The sequence below is a fragment of the Lissotriton vulgaris genome, chromosome 3_1, assembly GCF_964263255.1.
Source record: "Lissotriton vulgaris chromosome 3_1, aLisVul1.2, whole genome shotgun sequence".
NCBI classification, from domain to species: domain Eukaryota; kingdom Metazoa; phylum Chordata; class Amphibia; order Caudata; family Salamandridae; genus Lissotriton; species Lissotriton vulgaris.
The window spans coordinates 800,167,213-800,191,534 of NC_141689.1; the positions used below are offsets into that span (position 1 = coordinate 800,167,213).

The window sequence follows — 24,322 nt, forward strand, 5'->3', positions numbered from 1 at the left end:
ACTTCCACTGACTATTCTCCCATTTAGGGTGCATTATTAGGAGTGCCCTTATCTATTCTGTTTCTTTGCAGCCCCATCAGTGCTGCCCCTCAAATCATCCCCTGCTGCAATGCACTTCCCTCCTCCCCCTGTGTTGCACTAGGCACCCTTCATGCTACTGCCTGTTGACATTGGATGTCCAAGTTAACCACGACAACGGCCTCTGCTGCATGGAGCCCCTTCTAACCACAGATCCAACGTACTGTGAGTGTCTGAGTCACTCAGTCCCCTTATGGATTTCAGCATGCAGGTATGTGTGCTAAAACAGTTAGGCTCTTGATATAAAATAATTATTTTGCTGGCCAAAACATACACCATGTCTAGACTGCGTGTTATCGTAGATACTTCTGTAGATTTATTTTAAAGGTTTTATATAGCGCTGGCTAGACCCGGAGTTATCAGAGCGCTTTACATGAGTATCAGATCATAGTTACAGGTTACATCGTTACAAAGGTTGCACAGTTATTAGCGCATGGCAACATAGTTGCTTGTAAGGTCGAGATAAAACAATAAGCACACATATGTAAGGGGAAAAGCGGGCACGGGGAGAGATTCAGGGGAGGGGATAGGAGCAGGGGAAGTAGACAGATAATGAAAGGCAGGAAAGAGGAGGGGAGGGTGAGACACTGTATGGAGAGAGGAGGGAAAGGGCGACCGGGACACAAACCGGTAGACGAGTCAAAGCAACGTCCAAAGTCCAGTAAGCTGTGATCCCAGGGGAAGTGGTATCACTTCCCTATCTCTGTTGCGAGAGGCTCCCTTTACACAGTGGACTCTCTCAGAGGGGTCTGACTCCAAGGTCTACATACTGGATCTCTCCCCAAAAAGGGGAGAGGGAGTGCTTTGGCAAAGGGTGCCATACCATACCTCAGCTGTGAGTGCTTAGTCAAAGGGCACAAAGGACAGGGGGCTAGGCAGAGTAGCAGGCAAGGGGAGAGATTCAGGGGAAAGGGGATAGGAGCTAGGGAAGTAGACCTAGAGAGAAAGAGTACTAAATGGGAACATATTTAATTAATGAGTTATTATATAGCGCTGGCTATACCCGAAGGAATCAGAGCTTTACATGAGGAACAATAATGTTGCAATTAACATCAGTTAAAAGTTGCATAAGTATCAAGAAAAGCATTTATAGAACATAGGGGACAAGGTGAATCGAGCAAGGAAGGGTAATGGGATAGGGTAACCAGAGGCCTTACTTACCTTCTGACTTTCAATGTTTAACTTTCACGTGGGAATTTCTTTTGCTTAAATGTTCTCTTCTCTGCAGATGCCTCTTTAGTTAGTGAGAAGGCACTGTTTATTTGTAACAATAGTAAGGTACTGAAGGAACTTTTTTGCACGAAGACGCGCTAGACTAGTTCAAAATCGATGACAAAATTGCCAAAATTTACGCTAACTTTCCGGTCACCAACATCAATAACGTATATACAAACACTAATTTGGAGAATTCCTCCACTCTCGCCAAAGGTGCCCGCAATAAGTTCAATCATATTTCACTTGCTGACACAAGTAAACTATTGCAAACTGCTAAATCCGGTTCACCAATGGACTTATGTCCACCTAGGGTCACGTCTCTTTAATCCCCAACCTGCGCCCCCATGGTCCAACGCATCTTCAATGCCTCTATCTCTACTGGCCTCATCCCGAGTGTTTGGAAAGAGGCCTCTGTGCGGCCCATTTTTAAAAAAACATCCGGAGATCCCCAGGAGCTAAGTAACTATAGACCAATATCCCTATTTTCCCTACTAGCGAAACTGTTGGAGTCCAAAATTAACACCCAACTCAGTCAGTATCTGGAAGCTAACGATATTTTTGACCCATCAGTCGGGCTTTCGACTGGGTTTTAGCACAGAGACAGCATCGTTGGCTTTTACGGACTCGCTGAGACTTACCCTCGATGCCGGAGGATCCTCTATCCTGATCCTCTTAGATCTCTCTGCAGCTTTTGACACGATATCTCACCAGCGGCTAGCGGAGAGACTAAGTGAGTGCGGCATTGGGGGTACAGCTCTGCAGTGGCTGAGAAATGTTCTAATGGACAGATGGCAAACCACTACACTTGTACCATTTGCCTCAAAAAACAAATACCTGCTGGGGAAGGGGGTGCCACAGGGCTCCTGTCTTAGCCCCACCCTCTTTAATATATATCTGGCCCCCCTGTCGAAGTTAATACAATCTTTCGGCTTCGAGAGAGTCTCGTACGCCGATGATACGCAGCTACTAGTCCCATTAGGCAAAAATATCATTGAGAAATACCGTTTTTCGGGTGGTATGCTGGCGATCGCAAATTGGAGCAGTGCTTACAGCTTAAATCTGGAAAAACTGAGCTAATGCTCTTAGGAAAGGATGCTCATCTCTGGACTCCAGATTGGTGGCCCACCCAACTGGGTGAGGCACCAAAGCCATCCTCCTCAGTAAAAAGCCTGGGAATTCAGCTGGATGTCAAGCTTAATATGAAGGACAACGTGAAAATCATTGCAGGATCATGTTATCATAATCTGCGTTTACTACGCAGAATCATCCCTTACCTACTGTTGGAACACCGCAGAACCGTAGTACAGGCAATGGTGGTGAGCAGGTTAGATTATGGAAACGCCTTGTTGGGTGAAGTAGGGGTTACCACTCTAGCAAAATTGCAGGTGATACAAATTACCGCTGCCAGAATGGTCTTAAACTGTCCCCCTGGAACCCCATCCCTTCCCTTGCTCGGACAACTACACTGGCTGCCGATGAAAAAACGTTCCCTGTTTAAGATATGTTGCCTTTCCTTTAAAGCTCTTAGAGGGGAGGGACCATCTTACCTTCAAAACAAACTCTTCAAACATTTAAACTAACGCAATTTAAGATCAAATGCCTTAGCCCTCCTGAAGATCCCCTGCATTCGGCTAACCCGCACAGGAGGCAGAGCGTTTTCGTTTATAGCCCCCAAATACTGGAATTCACTACCAATGGGTCTGCGAAAATCCAGCACCAATTTGTCCTTTAGAAAACAATTAAACCTGGCTGTTTTGAAGCCGCTGTAAATAGGGCCCCTGTTATCTTTTTTGGTTCAGAATCCCCTTTGGTAAGCGCTGAGATGCCCCCGGGTGAGTCACGCGCTACATAAAGTCTTAACATAACAGTGTGCATGTTTTCCCAAGTGGTTGCTGGAAAGTCCCCTCCTAGAATGAAAGGCTTCATTCTCTTGCCTGCTGTTACCCAGAAAACTTAACACTTCTTTTTTTTATTTTCAGGGTTTCACCATTATATGATACTAGGGCCGCTAGTTTCTCTAGTGTAGCCAATTACTTCAACAGCAGCGTCCTCATTCTTTTTTGTCGCAAATGTTTCAAGGCTAGGGAATTCAAATAGAGTAGTGCTGTGGATTTACAATACTTAATTACAGCTATTAAAAGTTTTTTTTGTATGTACAACCTTAGCTAGAACAATCTTAAATGAAAGATTCATCCAGAGTTTCTCAAGTGAACCTCCAATGCCCCTCTGCGGAGGTTGAGAGCAGCTTTTAATTTCTCACCTTGTAAAATGCATGCTGGAAGAAATGCTTCATGTTACCTCAGTTTGCCAAGTCCTATCATGTGCAGGGTTTTAAATAACTTATTTTTCTGATGGATACATCTGCCAGTGGATTCTTCACCTTGTGAATATCCCCCTGTGTCAGCAACATTCGGAAATTCTTTTGTAGCTTCGTGCCGACTTGGACGACGTCACAGAAGCACGGCATTGCACGCGGCTCCGCTGACGTCACCGACTCCATAATAGCCCACGTCGGCGTGATGAAATCAGTTCCCTTTTTTTCCGCAGCGTCGACGCCAACGGTTTTCGAGGGATCCTCTGTAGCTTTGATAGTAACTTTGTTACTGTTGGTTTTTGTGTTTCTTGTATCGCTCTTTGCAGGCGACATGTCATAAAAAAAGACCGGATTCAAGCCGTGTGGTGAATGCGGTAAGATGTCGATCACAGATCCGCATGAGGACTGCGTTTGGTGCCTGAGCTCGGACCATGATGTCCAGGGGTGTCCACCCTGTTAGAAGATGAATCCCAAGGCCCTTCGTGAGAGAGAGGCGAAGCTCCTGGTTGCCAAGATGAAAAGCAAGGACAGGAAGAGCTCGAGGTCTAGGACTCGTTCGAAGTAGCACTCGAGGTAGACATTGGGGCATGCTTCCAGGTTGACTAAAAAGAAGCACAAGAAAAGGAAGCATGGATCACGACCTCATTCTGGGAATGATTCGGATTCAAGACCGAAGTCGCCTATGAGAAGACATTGTAAAGATGTTTCTCCATCTCCAGAAGTTCAGGAACCGGAAGGTGAGGCTTCGCCTATGGAGTTGCCGGAGCATTCACTGGCTCCGGTGTCAAATCTCTCTCTGGTTCCTGCTCAATCACCGACTCGAGAGGAAGAAGAGGCTCCGTTGCCAGAGGGTTTGACTACCCCGGTGCACAAACCCGAGGTAGAGGTCGAGAACTCCAGTTCCTCAAGAGCAGCCTGTGGGTTCATACCCTCCCTTTCCGGCCCCAGGTCAAGACCCTACACAGTTTTTAAACGTGATGTATGGAGTCTATTCTAGAGCCATGTACCCCTCTGGAGCACCGGCTGGTCCCATGGGTCCGATGGCTTTTAATCTGGTACCCCAGACGTATGCTCCGGCGCCTTTTATGCCGGCTCCGACGCCGCCTTGGCATTTCTCGGCGACGCCGATGCCCTAGTCACCAGCTCCGGTTCCGGTCCGACCTCTAACAGCGACCAGGTTCTCCGGCTTCGAGCTCGACTCCGGCTCCGTCTGAGTCGGTTCCGCGGACGCTGTTCCCGAAGGAGAGGTTGAGGCGTGAAGCCCAGCGACTCTTGGAGCAAAGGTACTGGGAAGCCGAATGGAAGAGGGTGAGCTGCAGGAGTCTGAGGATTTCTTTGACGATTTAAGGGAGGCTGGTGGACTGGAGATGTCTCCTGTTTGGGATTTAGCCTCTGTCTCTGATGCCCCTTCTAAGGATGTGACACCATACTAAGGCGGCGGATCTATTAAACTTAACTCTTCCAACTGCAGAGTTCAAGTCGAACATTTTGACAGAAGTCCTCCATTTGCCATACTCTGTTGTAGAGCCCATGCTTCCTGTCAATGATGCTTTAACGGAGCTAATCTTAGAAGTGTGGAATAGACCTCTAACAGCTCCTGCTGTTTCAAAAGCTGTTGTGAGAAGACACAGGGTGGCTCCTGGTGACCCAGACTTTTTATCTGCGCACCCTTTGCCAGAGAGCTTGGTTGTACAGGCTGCCTGCTCCAAAAAATCCGCAGGTGCTTTTTCCTCAGGTGCCTGGGGACAAGGAATCTAAAAAGCAGGACCAAGCGGAGAAGAAAGTCTTAATCGGCGAGTATGGCTCTCAAATCGACAAATGCTACATGTCTCTTGGGACGCTATATCCATGCTTTGATGGATTCTGTCCAACAGCTGGCTCCTAAGATTCCAGAGGAAGATAGAACATTTTTTAATGAGGTGCTGGTGGACCCTCAGGCTGCTGCTCGGTAGGTCATCCAGAGTGGGTTAGACACTGCTGACTCTGTGGCGACAGTGATAGGATCTTTACTTGCCACCAGAAGAGCGGCTTGGTCGAAGTCTTCGAATTCTCAGCAGATGTCCCGGCTACCTTAATGGATTTACCCTTTGATGGTTCGGGAATTTTTGGAAAAAAGGCTGATGCTGCGTTGGAGATATTCAAGGACAGCAGAGCTACGGCCAGATCCTTGGGTCTGCAATCTAGGGGAACTGTAGGCAAAAGGTTTAGGGGATTTGGAAGGTCCTCCTTTCGTGCCTACAAGCAGCTGCAACAGCAAAATCTGCTGTATAAATCTTACAGGGGCAGACCAAGAGCTCGTCCTCGGACGTCAAGCTTCCTCCTCCTCCTCCTCCTCCTCCTCCTCCTCTTCTTCCTCTACCCACCCCCTCCAACATCAGCAAAGCAGCCCTAGATCCGCCATTCTGGATCATGCGGGTCCTGTGGGGGGTCGGTATACCTATTTTCTGCGGGATTGGTAATCGGTCACATCTTGTGGAGAATGGGTATGCTCTTCCCTTTCGTGAATTCCCTCCTAATTACCCTCCTTGTCAAGATGTTTGCTCTGGAGGACCACCTGCTTCTCCTGCGGGAGGGAGTCCTGGCGTTACTGAGAAGGCGCAATACAGGTGGTTCCGGAGCAGGAAAGGGGTCAGGGATGCTACTCCCGGTATTTCCTGGTTACCAAGAAGGATGGCAGACTTCGTCCAATCTTCGACCTCAGGATCTTGAACTTGTTTCTGAAACAGGAGAAGTTCAAGATGCTCACCCTTGCGCAGATTCTTCAGGCGCTGCTGGAAGAGGATTGGATGGTGTTGATAGACTTGCAGGATGCTTATTTAAATATCCCCATCCTGAAGTCGCACAGGAAGTATCTCAGTTTCACGGTGGGTTCGCAACGTTACCAGTTTGCGGTCCTTCTGTTTGGACTTACGCCTCGAGGCTTCACCAAGGTGATGGCAGTGGTGGCGGCCCATCTCAGAAGGTCTGGGATTCCAGTATTCCCTTATCTGGACGATTGGCTGATCAAAGCAGAATCTCCAGAGAAAGTGCTCCCATCATCTGCAATGCACAACTCCATTGTTGTACAAGTTAGGCTTTAAGATAAATGTGCCCAAATCTCACCTTGTGCCCTCCCAGCGCATCCTGTTCATAGGTGCTGTACTGGATACAACTGTGTCGGACATTCCCCCCTCCTCAAAGGATTCGCGACATAAGGAAATGATTTCTTTATTTTACAATGGAGCGGTCGTTCCAGTCCTGAAGGTCCTACGTCTGCTCGGTCTGATGGCTTCCTGCATTCTGTTGGTCAACCATGCACGCTGGCAAATGAGGGCACTCCAGTGGTGCCTCTGCAGTGGTATCAACACAACGGAGATCTCAGGGAGTCTGTAAGGATCTCCAGAGAAGCTGCGGCGGACCCGACTTGGTCGGGCGTGGAAGTCAATCTGTCTCAAGGAAAGCCCTTTCATCTGCCTCCATCGGTGGCCACAGTGATAACGGATGCATCCACTCTAGGGTGGGGTGCTCATCTTGGGGATCTGGAAGTCAAGGGTCTTTGGTCTCCAGAGGAAAGGTTGCTTCACATCAACCTTCTGGAATTGTGGGCGATACGTATGGCGCCCAAGGCCTTCCTTCCTTCCCTTCGCGGTCAGTCAGTTCAGGTCTTGACGGACAACACGTCCGCGATGTGGTATGTCAACAAGCAGGGAGGAGTGGGGTTGCATTGTCTTTGCAGAGAGGCTCTACGACTTTGGTCCTGTGTTCAGGACCATCAGATTTGTCTGATGGCAAATCTGGCCGGGGTTCTGAACGTGCGTGCAGACCGTCTCAGTCTGCAGTTCCCAGCTGATCATGAGTGGAGGCTTCATCCGGAGGTGGTTCGTCACGTCTTTCGGACGTGGGGGACTCCTCGGGTGGACCTGTTTGCCACTCACGAGAATGCTCACTGCCCGTCAATCTGCAGTCTCCAGTATCCGATGCAGGGAGCTTTGGGGGACGCGTTTCAGTTAAGTTGGGACTCAAAACTCCTTTACACGTTTCCTCCCATACCCTTGATGCCTCAGGTTCTGAGGAAGATACGTCAAGACCGGGCCCAATTCATATTGATCGCCCCGGATTGGCCAAGAAGGGTGTGGTACACAGATCTTCTCCACCTCTCCTCGTGCCCGCCGCTCCGTCTCCCTTTCAGGGCAGATCTCCGCTGTCAGATGGAGGGGTGGGTTCTACACCCCCACCTCCAGACCTTACACCTTCATGCCTGGAGATTGAACGGGGCAACCTGAATTCTTTTTCTGTCCCACATGATGTGGTGGATGTCATCTTATCAGCCAAGCGGTACAAAAGGGGGTGGTGATGGACGGAGCATCTGAACCAATCAAACGCTCACACTCGGTCAACAGATATGGGTTTAATCCATCACCGTTCTTTAGCCCACTCTGCCACCCCAGTTCAGACATGGCCATGTGCAAATCAGTCTGACCCTGTGCCTCCTGGGAACAGTCCAGTCCGAACTGCCAAGCCATGCCTTCCCTGGACCGGAAACAAGCGTCCTAGGACCGGTTTCTGGCATTACAGCAGTCTTCAGCCAGGCTTGCTTGAATCCAGTGGCAAAGTGAGCAAGGGACTCACGTCTGTGCATACCCTGCCAACTTATGGCGAACAAAGCGGTACAAAAGGGGGTGGTGATGGACGGCGCATCTGAACCAATCAAACACTCACACCCAGTCAACAGATCTGGGTTTAATCCATCACCGTTCTTTAGCACACTCTGCCAGGCGTCATTCCACCAAGTTTATCTACTCTTTTACAGGTGATCCAAATTTGTCTCTTGTTGTGGGGAGAACTCCATTGACCCTTTAAAGGCTCGATTGTCTGACATTCTTCAGTTTGCGCTTTCTTTGGCTCAGCAAGGGTTTGCTGTAGCTACAGTGAAAGGTTATCTTTCTCCCTTGTAGGCATTTCTCTGTCTGCCGGATCAGCCGTCTTTATTTAAATCTCCTATTGTTTTAAGGTTTCTAGAGGGCGTTACAAATAAATTTCTTCCTACTCCCTTTATTGTGCTCAACGGGACTTGAACCTTGTACTTATTTTCTTAATGGGTTCACCTTTTGAACCTTTGCACAAGTGTCCCTTGAGACTGTTGTCTTTTAAAACGGTCTCCCTTGTTGCAATTACCTCGGCAAGGAGGGTAAGTGAGCTTCAAGCTCTTAGTTCAAGGCCCCCATTCTTGACCATTCATGCCCAACGAATGGTACTCAGGACCAGGGCTACTTTTCTGCCTAAGGTGGTAACTCCCTTTCCTCTAGGACAGTATTACCCTCCCTACCTTCTATCCTCCACCCTCACCCTTCCAAGGAGGAGGAGCGGCTTCACCGCTTGGACCTGATGAGGGCGGTGAGCTTCTACCTGGACCGAACCAGAGTTCAGAGTGGATGACCAGCTCTTTGTTGGTTTTGTTGGAGCCAGAAGAGGTAAGGCGGTGCACAAGCGCACACTGTACAGATGGATTGTCTTGAGCATCAAGATATGCTACTCTCTGGCGGGTAAGGAACTTCCTGAAGGTTTAAGAGCTCATTCTACTAGAGCAAGGTCTGCTACATCTGCTTTGTCTAGGGGTGTGCCTGTAGAGGACATTTGTAGAGCGGCAACTTGGGCCTCCCTCCACACTTTGCCTGAAGCATAACTGCTTAGATTCCGAAGTGAGGAGGGACGGCTACTTTGCATGTTCTCTCCTCCAGGATTTTCTGGTATAGGAGAGAGGACACCCTCCTCTGGGAGTGGGGACTGCTGTGGGACTCTATTCACTAGGTGAGGAATCCACTGGCAGATGAAAACCTCAGAAGAACAAGTTACTTACCTTCGGTAACGCTTTTTCTGGTGGATACAGTATCTGCCTGTGGATTCCTCACTGACCCACCCGCCTCCCCGTTGTCCACTCTTCTATGCCTGATTTACTGTATTGTTAATATTTTATTGTCAAAGGAAATGTGTTGATGTTTTTACTTTCCTGCACTGACTACACACTGTGTGTTATTTTGATTATTTGGTACTGGGATCATTTTGTGTATATCTACTGTTGATCCGTCAGTGTGCCTCGAAGGCAAGGAAAAAAGGGCGGAACTGTTATCATCACGCTGACGTGGGCCTATTATGGAGTCTGTGATGTCAGCGGAGCCGCGCGCGATGCCGTGCTTCTGTGACGTCGGCGCGAAGCTACAATAGAATTTCCGAATGTTGCTGACGCAGGGGGATATTCACCAGGTGAGGAATCCACAGGCAGATACTGTGTCCACCAGAAAAAGCGTTACCAAAGGTAAGTAGCTTGTTATTCTTGGTATTACTTCCCTTTAAGTTAAATTTTTCTCATACTTATATTTGAAATTGTGCACTTCAAACTACATTTTAATGCAGGAAGCCTTTATCTTTTTCTGTAAGATCAAACCTTTCTGTAGCTGTTTTTCTATATTTAGTGTGTAAAAAAAATCGGCAGATGTGCATGACTTGCACTATCTGTATTCTCCAGTTTTAGGCCTGACGTTAGGGTTGTTTTATGTTTTTTAAATGTGCTCTTACATTTACATTGGTTAGGGCCTGCAGCTCTCTTCACACTGCTACTTGTCTCGACAGCCGCCCACATAATTTAGCTTTTACTTTTTTTGTTGTGTTACAAAAGCATCTCATATGACTGCCCATGCATATGCATGCATTGATCTGCAAGAGCACCTACCTTTTAATACTTTTTACTTAATTGAACCCAATACAAAGTTGCCAGCATATGCGTCTGCATGGGTATGCAAGAGGAGCCATCTTTAAATGGTTTTATAAGGGTAAAAAAAAATAATCAAAGAGGACTGGTCCATATATGTGCACATAAAGGTGGCCACATTTTAGTTATTTTAAAAGGGTGTTCGAGGCATGTGGACTGCTGAATTCATATCTGTGCATAGATCGCGCCTAGTGTTGGGTCCGGATGATTGCACTTTGTTGTCTTGGAAGAGTCTTCGAAGTATCACGAGATAGGTGACTCCTCCCCTGGACTACAGTGCGCATGGGCATCTTCTCAAGTCTCAGTTTTTTTCCGCCATTGGGTTCGGATGTTATTCCTACACCAACTTCGGAATCAAAATTAAAATGTTATAAAGGCCAAAAGGCCTTCGACTTCGACGGTATTGTTCTCACTCGGTACCTTTTGACTCAATAAAGCTTTCCATCTCGAATCGGTCGTCGACGCGGGTCTTTGGGCCTTTTCGACGTCACGTGGGCCTGCTGTCGATGGAAAGGAGCCCCCACAATGCCACTTCCAAGTTCCCGCATACTGACAAGCATTCAGTATGCAACAAGTGCCTTTCTCCAGACCATAAGGAAGAAACCTGCCCGGCCTGTGCCCAGTTTCGATTGAAGAAAACCATACGGAATCGACGGGCCGCTGGGCAAGAGATGCAGCAACAGGCACCGGAACCGGACAATATCTTCGATGATGACCAGGAACTTCCAGAAGCTCAAGACCTGGACCTAGAGATCGTCACCGTCGAGGACTACTCGGACTCCAATAACGAGATCCCACCGGGGCAAATCGTGAGTACACTGCCCCAGACACTAATTACCCCGTTACCGAAGGCTCCATCTAGACCCTTCATTCCCTTCTATCCTATTATGCCTACTACTCATTTTGCTCCTTACACTCCTTCTCAACATGGGTATGATGAGGGGAACACTTGGGAGGATCCTCAGGCTGATTATGAATATCCACAGGACCCTGAACCACAAAATGTACCTTCGGAGGAGCCAACTGACCCTTATAACACCCATCCCATCCCTGATGTCTCCTCCTATCCAACTAAGCCTTCACCCACTGATGACACCATTGTCTGCAACCAATTAATAGACAGGGCAGCACTATACCACAATGTAGATATGCACAATGACCCTGTCGAAGAAGACTTCTTATTTGACACCTTCCCAACATCAGAGAAGAGCGTCGGAACACTTCCCATGCTGAAGGGAGTGCTAAAACACGCACCTGACATTTTTAAAGATACAGCCAGGGCACGGGTAATCAATCCCAGGATTGAAAAAAGTATAGGGCAGACCCTACCGACATCAGAGGGCAGTTACCATTAGACTCTCTAGTGGTAGCCAATGCACGCAAAAGGGCCAATTCACAGACAACGGGGGAAGCACCTCCCCCTGATAAGGACTCAAAGATATTGGAAGCCTCAGGTAAAAGGGTAGCAGCACAGGCCTCCAATTCATGGAGGATAGCCAACACACAAGCTCTGCTAGCTCGTTACGACAGGGGGCACTATGACCAGCTTGAAAGCTTAATGCAACACCTACCTGAGCCTTTTAAAGCCCAAGCTGATGACCTCATACAGGAGGGAAAGTTCATCATAAACGCCTCCATCAAATGTGCACTTGATGCAGCAGACACCGCAGCCTGGTCTATTAACACCAGTGTTCTACTAAGGCGACATGCATGGCTGCGTATTTCGGGCTTTAAGAACGAAGTGCAGTCCACTATTCTTATATCAGCCAGTAAACAAGACTTCCTCTTTGGCCCTGCTGTCGACATCATTTTAAACAAAATGAAAAAAGACACAAACGGCAAAGTCAATGGGAGCATTACAGTTTCAGCAACATAGAAGTTCCTTTCAACGCTCCTCATACAAGGGAGCTACACGAGGCAATACTTCCCAGACGTCATCATCATACAAAGGCAACACACAAAGTTCCTTTACAAAAAACTCCAACAGAGGAGGTTATAGAGGAAACCATAATAAGGGAAGAGGACGTGGAGGCAAGAACACCAGAGCCTCCACTGCCACAAAACCGTGACTTCATCACCCTACCTCCAGCCCACCTAACACCTGTCGGAGGCAGACTCCAACAATTCCTACATGTCTGGAATGCAATTACCACAGACAAGTGGTTCAGACAAATGTATCCAGTATGGTTATTGCCTGGAACTCACTTCTACCCCACCAAACCTACCACCCAGGCACCGTCCTATGTCCAAAGAACACATCACCCTGCTACAACAAGAGGTGAAATGCATGCTGGAAAAGGGGGCCATAGAGCCAGTCCCTTTCCAACATCAAGGGACAGGAGTATACTCCCTATACTTCCTTATTCCCAAGAAGGACGGTTGCCTCAGACCAATATTGGACCTCAGACCTCTAAATCAATATATACTGTCAGAGCACTTCCATATGATCACACCACAGCAAGTGCTCCCGTTGCTGCAGCAAGGAGACTTCCTAGCAACATTGGACCTCAAGGATGTGTATTTTCACATATCCATCCATCCAGCTCACAGAAAATATCTCCGGTTCACAATAGAAGGCCAACACTACCAATTCAAGGTCTTACCCTTCGGGGTAACCACAGCTCCGAGAGTGTTTACAAAATGCTTAGCGACAGTAGCAGCACACCTCCGGAGGCAACACATCCACGTGTTCCCGTATTTGGACGATTGGCTAATTCAAGCGAAATCGTACCAACAGTGTGCAAAAGACATGTCCCAAACCCTTCAGCTGCTGCACAGCCTACGTTTCTCAATAAGCCAGCCAATACTGTGGCAGTATTGTACCCACCTTGTACCCACCCGGCATCAGAGCTCGGCAGTAACCCATCCCCCCAGGGTACCTTCCGTCAGTCATACCCGACTGCCACGCGCTTGGACCTTTTCGTTTCCATAATAATTTTCATTACTTCATACCTCCACCTGGTTACGAACACCGATACCACATCTCGTACCTCGCCGCTTGCAGCCCTAATGAGTCACAGGTTTTACCCTGTTGATGAAATACGTGTCGGCTGGCGTTTGTAAAATCAGGAAAAAAAAGAACTATATAAAGCATCACATACTGGCTCTACCAGACTACCGGTGTCAATCGTATTTGTCTCTAACTACTGTATGATCAGAATTGTTAACCATACGTGTGCCCAGTACCTGTTGTAGGTTTCACAATAAACTACCCAAAATCGCATCTGCAGCCGTCCGACACACAAGATCTGGGAGCCACTATAGATACCTCAGTGGCAAAGGCATACCCAAACTCAGCGAGGATCGCCGGCATGCAGGTGCTCAATTAAAAATTTCTGCCACAACACTCTCTGCCAGCTCGAGTATTCATGCAACTCATATGCATGATGGCATCCTGCATATTCATAGTCCCCCATGCCAGACTTCAAATGCGCCCATTGCAAGAATGCATAGCACGGCAATGGAACCAGGCTCAAGGACAACTGAAAGACCTAGTGTTGGTGGACAGTCTCGCTCATTATTCTCTGAAATGGTGTAACCCACAAAACCTTTCCAAGGGGCGACTGTTCCAAGAGCCGGTTCCACAACTAGTACTAACAGCGGACACATCACTGACAGGCTGGGGAGCCCACCTCCTTCACTACACTGTACCAGGGCTCTGGACAAACAAACAAAAGAAACTTCAAATCAACCAACTAGAGTTGCTGGCGATATTCCTAGCCTTAAAAGCATTCCAGAAATACTTGTGCATCAAGACCGTGTTGATCCGGACGGATAACATGACTGCAATGTACTATATCCAGAAACAGGGAGGAACACTCTCCACAGCTGTCATACTTAGCACAGAGCATATGGAAGTGGGCAATTCCAAAAGAAATTTTTCTCCTAGCAGAACACCTTCCAGGGAAAGACAATCAGATGGCAGACCTGCTCAGCAGGCACAGCCAACTACTGCACGGATGGGAGTTTCACCCCAGAGTTCTCGAGCCATTCTTCCAAAAGTGGGGTCACCCAAAAATAGACCTGTTTGCCACAAAAGAAAGCTCGAAATGCCAGTACTTTACCACCAGGGTCCCACATCCGTTGTCACAGGGCAATGCGATATGGATGAACTGGTCAGGCAGATTTGCGTATGCTTTTCCCCCAGCACCACTGATTCCGCTGGTGGCGCCCAAACTGCAGCAACAGTCACGCTAGTCCTAGTTGCTCCCACATGGGCGAGACAACCATGGTACACAACGTTCCTGGAGCTTTGAGTAGTTCCTCATCAAAAGCTGTGCCTCGCAGCCCATCTTGTAACTCAGAACCATGGAGAAATCGGTCACCCAGATCCCAATCAGATGAACTTAGCGATCTGGCTCCTGAAGTCCTAGAGTTCGGATACCTTAACTTACCTCCTGATTGCATGAACATTATCAAGGAGGCAAGACGACCAACTGCTAGAGCATGCTATGCAGCAAAATGGAAAAGATTTGTTATTTACTGCAACAATAACCAAATCAACCCATTAGATGCTTCCATACAAAACATTGTTACCTACTGCATCTTCAGAGATGCAACTTAGCATACTCTTCAATAAGACTATACCTAGCTGCTATAGCAGCATACCTTCAAAACAGGCAACACCTTTCACTGTTTAGAGTACCAGCAATCAAGGCCTTTATGGAAGGTCTTAAAAGGGTGTTCCCTCCAAGACACCCTCCTTCCCCAGTCTGGAATCTTAATATAGTGCTTACCAGGCTAATGGGACTTCCTTTTGAACCTCTACATTCATGCGAACTGCAATTCTTAACGTGGAAGGTGGCTTTCTTGATTGCCATTACCTCACTCCGACAAGTTAGCTATTACAAGCATTAACAATTCAAGAACATTTCATGCAAGTACATGCTAACAGGATAGTTCTTAGAACAAGCCCTAAATTCATGCCAAAAGTAGTATCAAATTTCCATATTAATCAATCTATAGAACTGCCAGTGTTCTTCCAAAATCCAGTCAGTAGCCGAGAGAGCCCTACACACATTAGATGTAAAAAGAGCTCTGCTTTACTATGTGGACAGAACAAAATCATTTAGGAAAACAAAGCAACTATTTGTTGATTTTGCACCACAACATAAAGGAAACCCAATATCAAAGTCGGGAATAGCCAGATGGATAGTTAAATGCATTCAAATATGCTATCAAAAAGCCAAACGCACTTTAACCATCCCCCCCAAGAACACACTCTACAAGAAAAATTGGGGCATCCATGGCTGTCCTAGGGAATATTCCTCATGAAGAAATATGTAAGGCAGCCACATGGACCAGCATACACACTTTCACAAAACACTACTGTGTAGACTTGCAAGCAAAGCAGCAAGCTGCTGTAGGCCAGGCTGTCCTCAACTCTTTTTCAAACTGCTACAGCTGGCACAGGTAGCCACTGCTAGAGGAGATACTGCTATACAGTCTATGCACAGATATGAATTCAGCAGCCCACATGCCTCGAACGGAATATGCTACTTGCCAGTATGCATCTGTTCTTGGCATGTAGGGCTGCTGACCTTCATATCGCCCGCCCTCCTCCCCGGTGCCTTCCGCAGCTGCAGCATTATCTTTGGCATGGCCATCTCTTTCTTTACAATCTCCATCTCTGCCACAATGGCGAAAAACAATCTGAGGATGGAGAAGATGCCCATGCGCACTGTAGTCCAGGGGAGGAGTCACCTATCTCGTGATACTTCGAAGACTCTTCCAAGACAACAAAGTGCAATCATCCGGACCAAACACTAGGCGGCGATCTATGCAAAGATATGAATGTCAGCAGCCCTACATGCCAAGAACAGATGCATACTGGTAAGTAGCATATTCCTTACTTTGGAAGCACTTCCAGATGGTCGACATACAATGAAAGGATTGATCAGGATGTGACTAAGTGGAATAGTCTACTCCCATAATGCTGTTTTCCTACATGGCAGTTGTTCTCTTAACTCTTTCGCTGCGGCGGCTATTCCACTGCAACGATAACGGTCGCGGGGGGGGGGGGGGCGCGGGTGAGCTCCGTGGGTGACAGAACCGTTCTGTTACGGCTCGCGGGTGAGCATTGCTCATGACGGAACGGTTCCGTCACGGCCCTGCCCGCTCAATTAAACGCGCCGCGCAGGCGCGAAATCAGCGCATGCGCGGCGGCCGGGCCGTGACGGAACTGTTCCGTCATGAGCACAGCTCACCCGCGAGCCGTGACTGAACCGTTCCGTCAATAGCCTGGAAGGGGTTAAGAAATTATCAAAACACGTTGGTGCTCCAGTGGTTGAAATCGGCACAAGTCATGGAGGGCTGAGTTTGCTAGAGTCTGCTATTGTGCCCGGTGATTAATCGCTTGATAGTATAGCATGGTCAGTCAAGCATGACTGGGTACTTCCAGCATTCTTCTATGTAAAATTTGCGGTAGTTGTATTGTGAAGGGACAAGAGTGTATTTTAATACATAACCTTCAAGTTGAGGACGATGTCCATGGAAAACATGTATTGCTTTAGCATTTGGCTCAAAAATAGTACTGTTCAAGACCGCTGTTGCTCATTTTGAAACGGTGGTTTACTTTATCTTGGCACTACTGATGGCAATTCTTGGTACTTGTTTACTGCAATGCAGAAATACCTGTGGAAGTTTGGCATCCAAAGAAGTCTTTCATTATTTACTGAAGAAACCTGTCCCTGGTGTTCTTACGACATCCTCTGAAAGCCATAATGGTTGAATTGTAATAGCTGCCAGCATGTTGTAAGAACTGTTCCACAAGACTTTACCTCTTTGGATTGAATCGTTTTAGAAACTGAAAATACATGGTTGCACAAAACGTTTTTTTGCAGTTCATTTTTGCTTACTCTTTCATATAGAGGATCACTAGTTCTAGCTTTAAAATTTGTATAACGTCCGACCCAAACCTCATTGTTAGTGTCTGCCTCTTACACTCATCCGAACGCTAACCAGCTTAAAAGTGAGATTCCATAACACTAGAGAGGGAAGGGAATTTGGGTACTCGTTGAAAGTTAGAAGTGCGAGATACCGATTAGTGTTCTAAAATGTGGGTTGTCAGTTTTTATTGTGCTTATCAGCTGAAAGCTGCTGCCCGCTGAGGCTGTTCAGATATGAGTACTTCAGAAGATGGCTGATGTATGGCTTTGCCTCTTAATGAGAGAAGAATATTGCCATACACGATGTGACTTCATTTATATAGTTCAGTGGCATTATTTGGTCCTGCTAACAGTCCAACTGAAAGATGCAAGCACTAGAGTGGACAGTATGATTTCAGTCACTGCTGATAAGGTTTAGGTTAAATATTATGGCATTAGTCGGACTTTAATTTTAGGGTGAGGTCTTCCAAAGAATTTCTTAGTGATTTAATTGTATTAAAAAAAGCAAATATTCTCCGTTTTAGAGCAAGCCTAATGAACATCATACAGCAGAATTCCACGCAGTACACCGGTATGAAGAACGTGCAACTCAAAACAAATGGCTCAAATTATGAAAGTGGAATAATATGCATCGAGAAATATTATTTTGGAGAACACATCTTAAAATACTGTCCCAGTGGGAAAATGCCTCTTTGGACTCCACCAAGCATTAACATGCTCATCTTTAATAATGTGGAAAAAGAAAACACTTTATCTGCCTATCTGAAATATTGACCGATAGTAAAAGATTGAAGCACTTATTGGTCCTTAGTGCACGGCTTTCAGAATCTAGGCAGAGATGAAGACTATCAGAAAAGTGCCAATGGTATCAAAGGACAAGGGGTGCCATAAGTTAAATGTCCATAGAATTCTGTGCCAGGAAATATGAACTCCTTTTAACTGTAGTTGCGTTAATGGATTGCGAGCCATGCGTGGAAGTGATAAACATGGAATAATGTGTCACCAAGATCTTTCCAATAAACCACGTATTTACTCCCGGCACATTAATTTTTTTCTTATTAATACCGACCTGGTGGTATACCAGCAGAGATATTGACCTCACATTAATTATTCTATATTTTTTAATAATACTGACTTGGTGATATACAAGCGGAGATAGTGACCTCTTAACTACATACAAAATACCTTATGGGCATTTGGTACCTTTTTGTAATATGCTGAAAACCCAGGGTCAGTCAATTCAAGTCAAATTATTCAAAGCTGGCAGGGCCTTATTACCCTCTCAACCTTCTCAGCGGTAATTGAAGTGCTAGTGAATAGGATAAAAGTGTCCTATCATTTACACCGCTTACAGATGCCAAAACTGTGGCAGCCAGCACGATTTAAAAACACAAATTGTTACATAGATTACCTTGAAGGGCACCCCTAAGATTAGTGGAAGCATAAAATACACTTACAATTCAAACTATTGTGAGGAGCGGCTCTATTACGTCTGACTGTCACCAACATGGAGTCTGTTTCTCACCTACAAAATCTCTTGGCCTCACTGTGAGCACCCCGTTTAACTGATATGCTGATTCCACACTGAGCATTACGGGTACCACATAGTGCCTTCTTTCCCGAGTACAGTATTACCACATTGTTAACTGGGGTCTTGCATAATTAACGTCAATTTGCCATTGAAATTTGAGACTCTCCTGGTGAATAAAGAATAACTGTGGGGTCGGTAATTCCAGTTCTGATGTCCCGGGTAAGTCCTTGTGCTCTTTTAAGTGTCACTCGGATATTTTGGTTTCTTTCAGTAGTCCAAAATCTCTGGGGGAAACATGCTTGTAGCGAGGCTTGCACAAGCTTTACAATTCCCAATGGAGTTACTCTGCTACGGCCCTACCGGGGCTCGTGAGCCACTCCTAATGAAGCACCAAGTTGAATTCTCTCTGTAGTCAAGGCTACATTTTCCCTGCCACCGCTCTGTTGGGCTCCAAATATCTGGAACTTAAATGGTTCGTAAGCTGGATTTTAGAATACTGCTATTATGAAGTATTTACATTATATTGCCTTTTGCAGTAAACAAGTTGGAACATTTTAACAGTTTCTTTAACTTATATTGCACAACTGCTCACCAAGCTACAACTCGGAGGAAAAAAGTTAATATTAATCCCATAGGCGAAACTTAATGCATTGCCTACTGCCTATTGTAGTCTGGTGCTAATACAACTCTGATTGCCATATTTTGGTTTCACACAATGGGTATTTAAGAATCCAGCAACCTCACATCACTCCCCCTCCAAGCATTCTTAACCAGGGGTGGTGCAGCCAAAGTGTTAAATTGATTTAACTACCAGAGAGCTCTCCGTGAAAACAGATATGCCCCAGTTGAGAGTTGACCTAGCAAGACTGCTCATTTCCAGGGCAGTGTCCTTGAGTCTGTTTAGAGAGCCTGAATACCATGGACCTTGCGGTAACTGGCAGGGAAGCCACATATGTGATATAGGGAGCATATATTTCTTTAGGGGCAAGATCATGAACCAGACATCTTTTAAGAGGTAATCAAAATGGTAGCACTTTTCTTGATCAACACCTGATGCAACCTTTTTTGTAGCCTGAATATTTCCTTGGGGTGGATCGGCCAAAAGTCAGTAGGCCACGTTGGGGTTATCCCATCAAGCTTTTTGTTTGCAATTACTAGAGCAGTCTGGTAAAGGCACAGCTCATGGTTTTTAGTTGAACAATCTCTGAATTTGTATTGTCTAAAGTCGCAACAAATGCTTGGAGAAACATTGGCGTGTCTATCCTGTGCTTCTTCTTGAGAAGCTATGCTTATTTATCTTTAGCTCCCAACAAAGTAAATACTGAAGTAAGATGCAGGATGTTATGAAGACTGATGAATTATAGGCCTGCGTGTCACTTCGCTTATTCTGAGGCCTTTCTTATCCTCTGGATTGCTAGCAGCAAAAGAGTGAGAATCAAACTCATGTCCTTCTCTAGAATGTGTTTACAACTGCGTGAATGTCAGGTTATCTAAAAATCAAATCCATTCAGTGAGCTTATGTATGAATTTTACAGATTGCTTGTAAATGTTAAGATCCTGTGTTATTTGAGATTAAAATATGCCAGTTTAAATAATAAACTTTTGATCTACTTGCAGAAGAACTGTTATCATCTCAGGAAAAGTCTCCAAGCGCCAAAGATGTAGTTGTGTCCATAAACTACAGCAAGAAAGCAGAAGCAGAGGCCTCTAAACCCTTCTCTTCGTTATCTGCTGACAAAAGTCCTGCCATGCAGAAAGGTACTGTAATGAAGCACACATTCGTCATTGCCTTGATAATTTATGAATTAGAAGTAAAATATAATGCTAAATGTGTCACGAGATGTGGAGTATTAGTGTGGGTGGTGATTTGCAAAAGGAATCAGAATACCATTTCAGATATTGGTTGGCCTTATACAATATCATATTTTAGCCTATTTAGAAGGGCAGCCTCTACAACCTTATTTGCATGAGCGAAAAAGTACACGCTAGGCCTGACAGCGCGAATAGGCTTTGATAAGAGGTGACAATGCCGTGCACTTGTAATTGATGGAACACTTTATTATGAGCCAAATGTTTTAGGTTGTCTCCTATTCGCGTGGGCACAGTGGGAGAGATTGGATATAGGAAAGAGTTCCTTATTGAGCAGTGGTGTCTTAACAGCTTAAACTTGCTGGACAATAGCCACCGCCATTGACCACCGCCATTTCACTCTCACTGTTTTGTCTTGTTCTATTTTAGCCAGACTTCATGTTCGAAGGGTATGTGTTGTCTGTCCTGCCTAAATTTAAAGTAGTCTTGCTTCCTCAGCTGTGTCACTTAAAAATTGCCTGAAATGTCGCAGAATAGTGCCCTTGAAGTAATTTATTGCGGAACCCTGTTTTTGGGTGTTTTTCTTTGATTGCCTTCATGTAAAAAATATATATATAACTTTCATAATGAACCACTAATGTTTTGTAATTTGTTTAGAAATTTCCAACCCCATTTGTGTTCAGTACCAATGAAGCAAATCTTTGGCTAAGATATAGCATGGTAAAGGGTTATAATTTTAGGTCTTCTGTAAGGAGCTACGTTAAGCTGCTCTATAAATCAAATAGCTCCACAGTGTTCCTGAACAATTAAACCGTGCCAATTTTCAACAAAGAGGCAGTGTAGGAAGGGATAACCAGTTTGAAGGTACATATCCTTTTAGGCATGAGTTCATTGTCTTAACCCCTTCTATGGATGCATGTACAACAAGCCATTCATGGCCAGGCATGACCCATGATGTTAAATGTCGCCCATTGACTCCAGAAAAGACTGCCTGATGTCACTGGAGGGGAAAACACCTTGATGAGAAATTATTTGCAGCTAGAGGTACTCTTAGAGAACAAATAGCTGCGTCGTATTTTTGCCCCAAAAACCACGTCTCTGGTACAAAACAAATAACTTGTCTGTCTTCGCTCGATTCACCTCGCTCCGCACCTTTTACAATAATATAAATAGCAGGTCACTCAACAGAAGGGCTTTGTTGAGCTTTGGGTACCTGTGGAAGTTAACTGAGCTGAAATTGGTAGCCTAATCGATAAAAAAATAATAATAAATACTCTTGTTCTCGCAGATTTATATTCAATAATATTGAATCAAAAATGTCATTGTAAAATTAAGCCCCCTTGCATAATTAGGCAAAAGTCATTTTCAATGTGATATGTTGACGTACTGCTCCATGCACAGCAACATTTGTGGAAGGGTACTGTGCAGCTGTATTACCTGCCCATTTTACAAATGAAAAAATAAAACTAAATAACAAATGTAGATTTAAATGCACGTCCCGAAACTTTGATTATTTCTCATTTTGCCGTCATGGAAAAATAGAATCTTGTCACTGTGTAAAGTTGTTAACCCCTATTTATTTATAAGAAAACTTTAATACTCTATGGCCATGAAAGATGCGATTTGTATTCTGATAAACAGGTTCTCATGGGTTGAATAGTGAGGCTATATCTGGCAGGTTGGTAGCGTTTGATTTGGAGCATGTCCAGCGACTGACTTTGTGTTGAAGTTAGTGTTTTTTTTAGTTTACTTTGTTGGCTGATATGCTCCAAAGGCTATATTTTTCTACTGTTTTAATTGACCAAAAAACACACTTGAGCCAACTTTATACATTTTATAGACTTCTTAGCAAGGATGGCTCCTGTTAATGAAAATTTGAGTTGTAAAATGCTCTTCTATGGGAAGTTCTGGTTTTCGTGATGTAGATAATCTTTAGGTTTTGGTGCTTATCCCAAATGCCACAGTTTTAGGTTTAGTGTTTTCCTTCTATCCAAGCCACGTGTGATTATAGGGTTAGTCAGCTACTTAGCTACAGAGCTAGCTAAACCCATATAACTGATTCTAAAATGGCAGTATATTGGTGACTAGAAGATAGACACATTTATCCATTTCCCCCGAAGTTTTTCTCTGAAGTGTTGCACATTCTCGCAATTCCCAAAGAGCATAGCCCAATCCTCTAATGCCCATTTAATTTCATCTGTACACTGTGCATATTGAGGGTAGTGTATTTTCCATACAACACCTTATTTGAACTTGTACATCATTTATTCAACTAATTGCATCAGCCACCAACTAACCATTATTTTGTTTTCTAAACCTAATCCAGATGAGGAAGACGATGGAAAGACTCCAAATCAACCACTGTTAAAAAAAGGCAGGCATTCTCCATCTTTTTATTTTAATCCATTTTATTCCAATGTCTTATGTTCGAATTGCTTCATCCTTTTATTTGTACCATGATGTGCATTATTTGTGACCAGTGAATACAATGGTAGATCAATTTAAATGCTAATCTGTACGATTTGGTTGATTTGTTTCCTTCTTTATAGCTAATACTTGATCTTCTTCCTTCTCTATTTGATTCTCTGGACATTTGTTCTCTCCCTCTTCAACTCTTGTCATTCTAAAGTTAGACTGCTTATGTGTCCAGCTCCTTGCATTCGATTTTCATTCTCATGTTTCTTAGTATTTATTCTGTATGATGTGATAAATCAATCCGATGAATTGTAGTTACGTTTTTTTTTCAGTTTCACATGTATAGTATTTAAATGTATTCTTCCTTTTTAAATTGCGATTTCTTTTACCCAATTGTCACCTGGCTCACTCTTCCTAATGGACTCTTTCCAATTTGAGTTCAGTAGTTCTTAGCTCCCCGCACTCCCAATCCCCCCAGTTATGGAATGCTCCATCTCTACCTCGCCCACTACCAAACAACATTCAACCCTTTAACAAAGTCTGACTTCTGTTTAGTGTGCACCTACCCTTTATCACTCACACTGGAGACACCAAAGTACATAGAGGCAATGTCCATATGGCTACAAATGCTCTCTTATTACAAATGCTGGCTCTGTGCACACGGAAACATCACAAAAAGCACCCATGCAAACGCCATATTAGATAGTATAGGTACAGCACTAGTTTGGGCAGGTTAGACCATAATTGCAGCATTCTTACTGTACCTATATACCCCTCCAGATAATGTGTATATTGGAGGAAGTTTTTTTAGCACACACAAAACCACATGATTTTGGCTATCTTTACATGAAACTATACAAAGGCATGAACAGATGGGAAAAGGAACGTATTTGAAAGGATTATATGAATAAATGAACTGTTACCTTAACAAGGTGGGCAGTGATATTGAATGTCGGTCTTCAGGCAGAGCATTCCACAGACTTAGAGCATGATTTGGAAGTTTGTTTTAACGTTTAGAACGTAGCTGGTCTGAAAGTTTTAAGGAGGAGATGTTTTACTCTTTGTTGACTAAAAGCATCATGCAGTGTGTTTCTGTGTAGGAAAATCTTCTGGTGGAGAAATAAGACTGTTTGATTTAAAGGACTTTAAATTATATTCTCAGGTCAGTTCAGGTCAGTGAAAGAGAAGAGGAGAACGACCTGTTCAAAGTTTTGCAGTGTTATCACTAAACTTTCTGCCAAAATAAAGGGCGGTGTCAAAGGAGTGTGGGGCTTTGGTCAAGCATATGAGGTTATTGGTTTCACCAGAGCTTAATCAACATGTGCAAA

The 24,322-nt window shown here is 45.0% G+C and overlaps 1 protein-coding gene across 1 annotated transcript in view; it reads left to right on the top strand.

The window, feature by feature from the left end:
* SLC12A2 (solute carrier family 12 member 2) overlaps positions 1–24,322 on the top strand; it is a 394,678-nt gene that overhangs the window by 297,428 nt on the left and 72,928 nt on the right. Inside the window, exons 20-21 of the mRNA XM_086961116.1 lie at positions 20,388–20,528; positions 22,906–22,953. Coding sequence (XP_086817242.1) covers positions 20,388–20,528; positions 22,906–22,953 — 189 coding nt within the window. The remainder of the gene's footprint in view (positions 1–20,387; positions 20,529–22,905; positions 22,954–24,322) is intronic.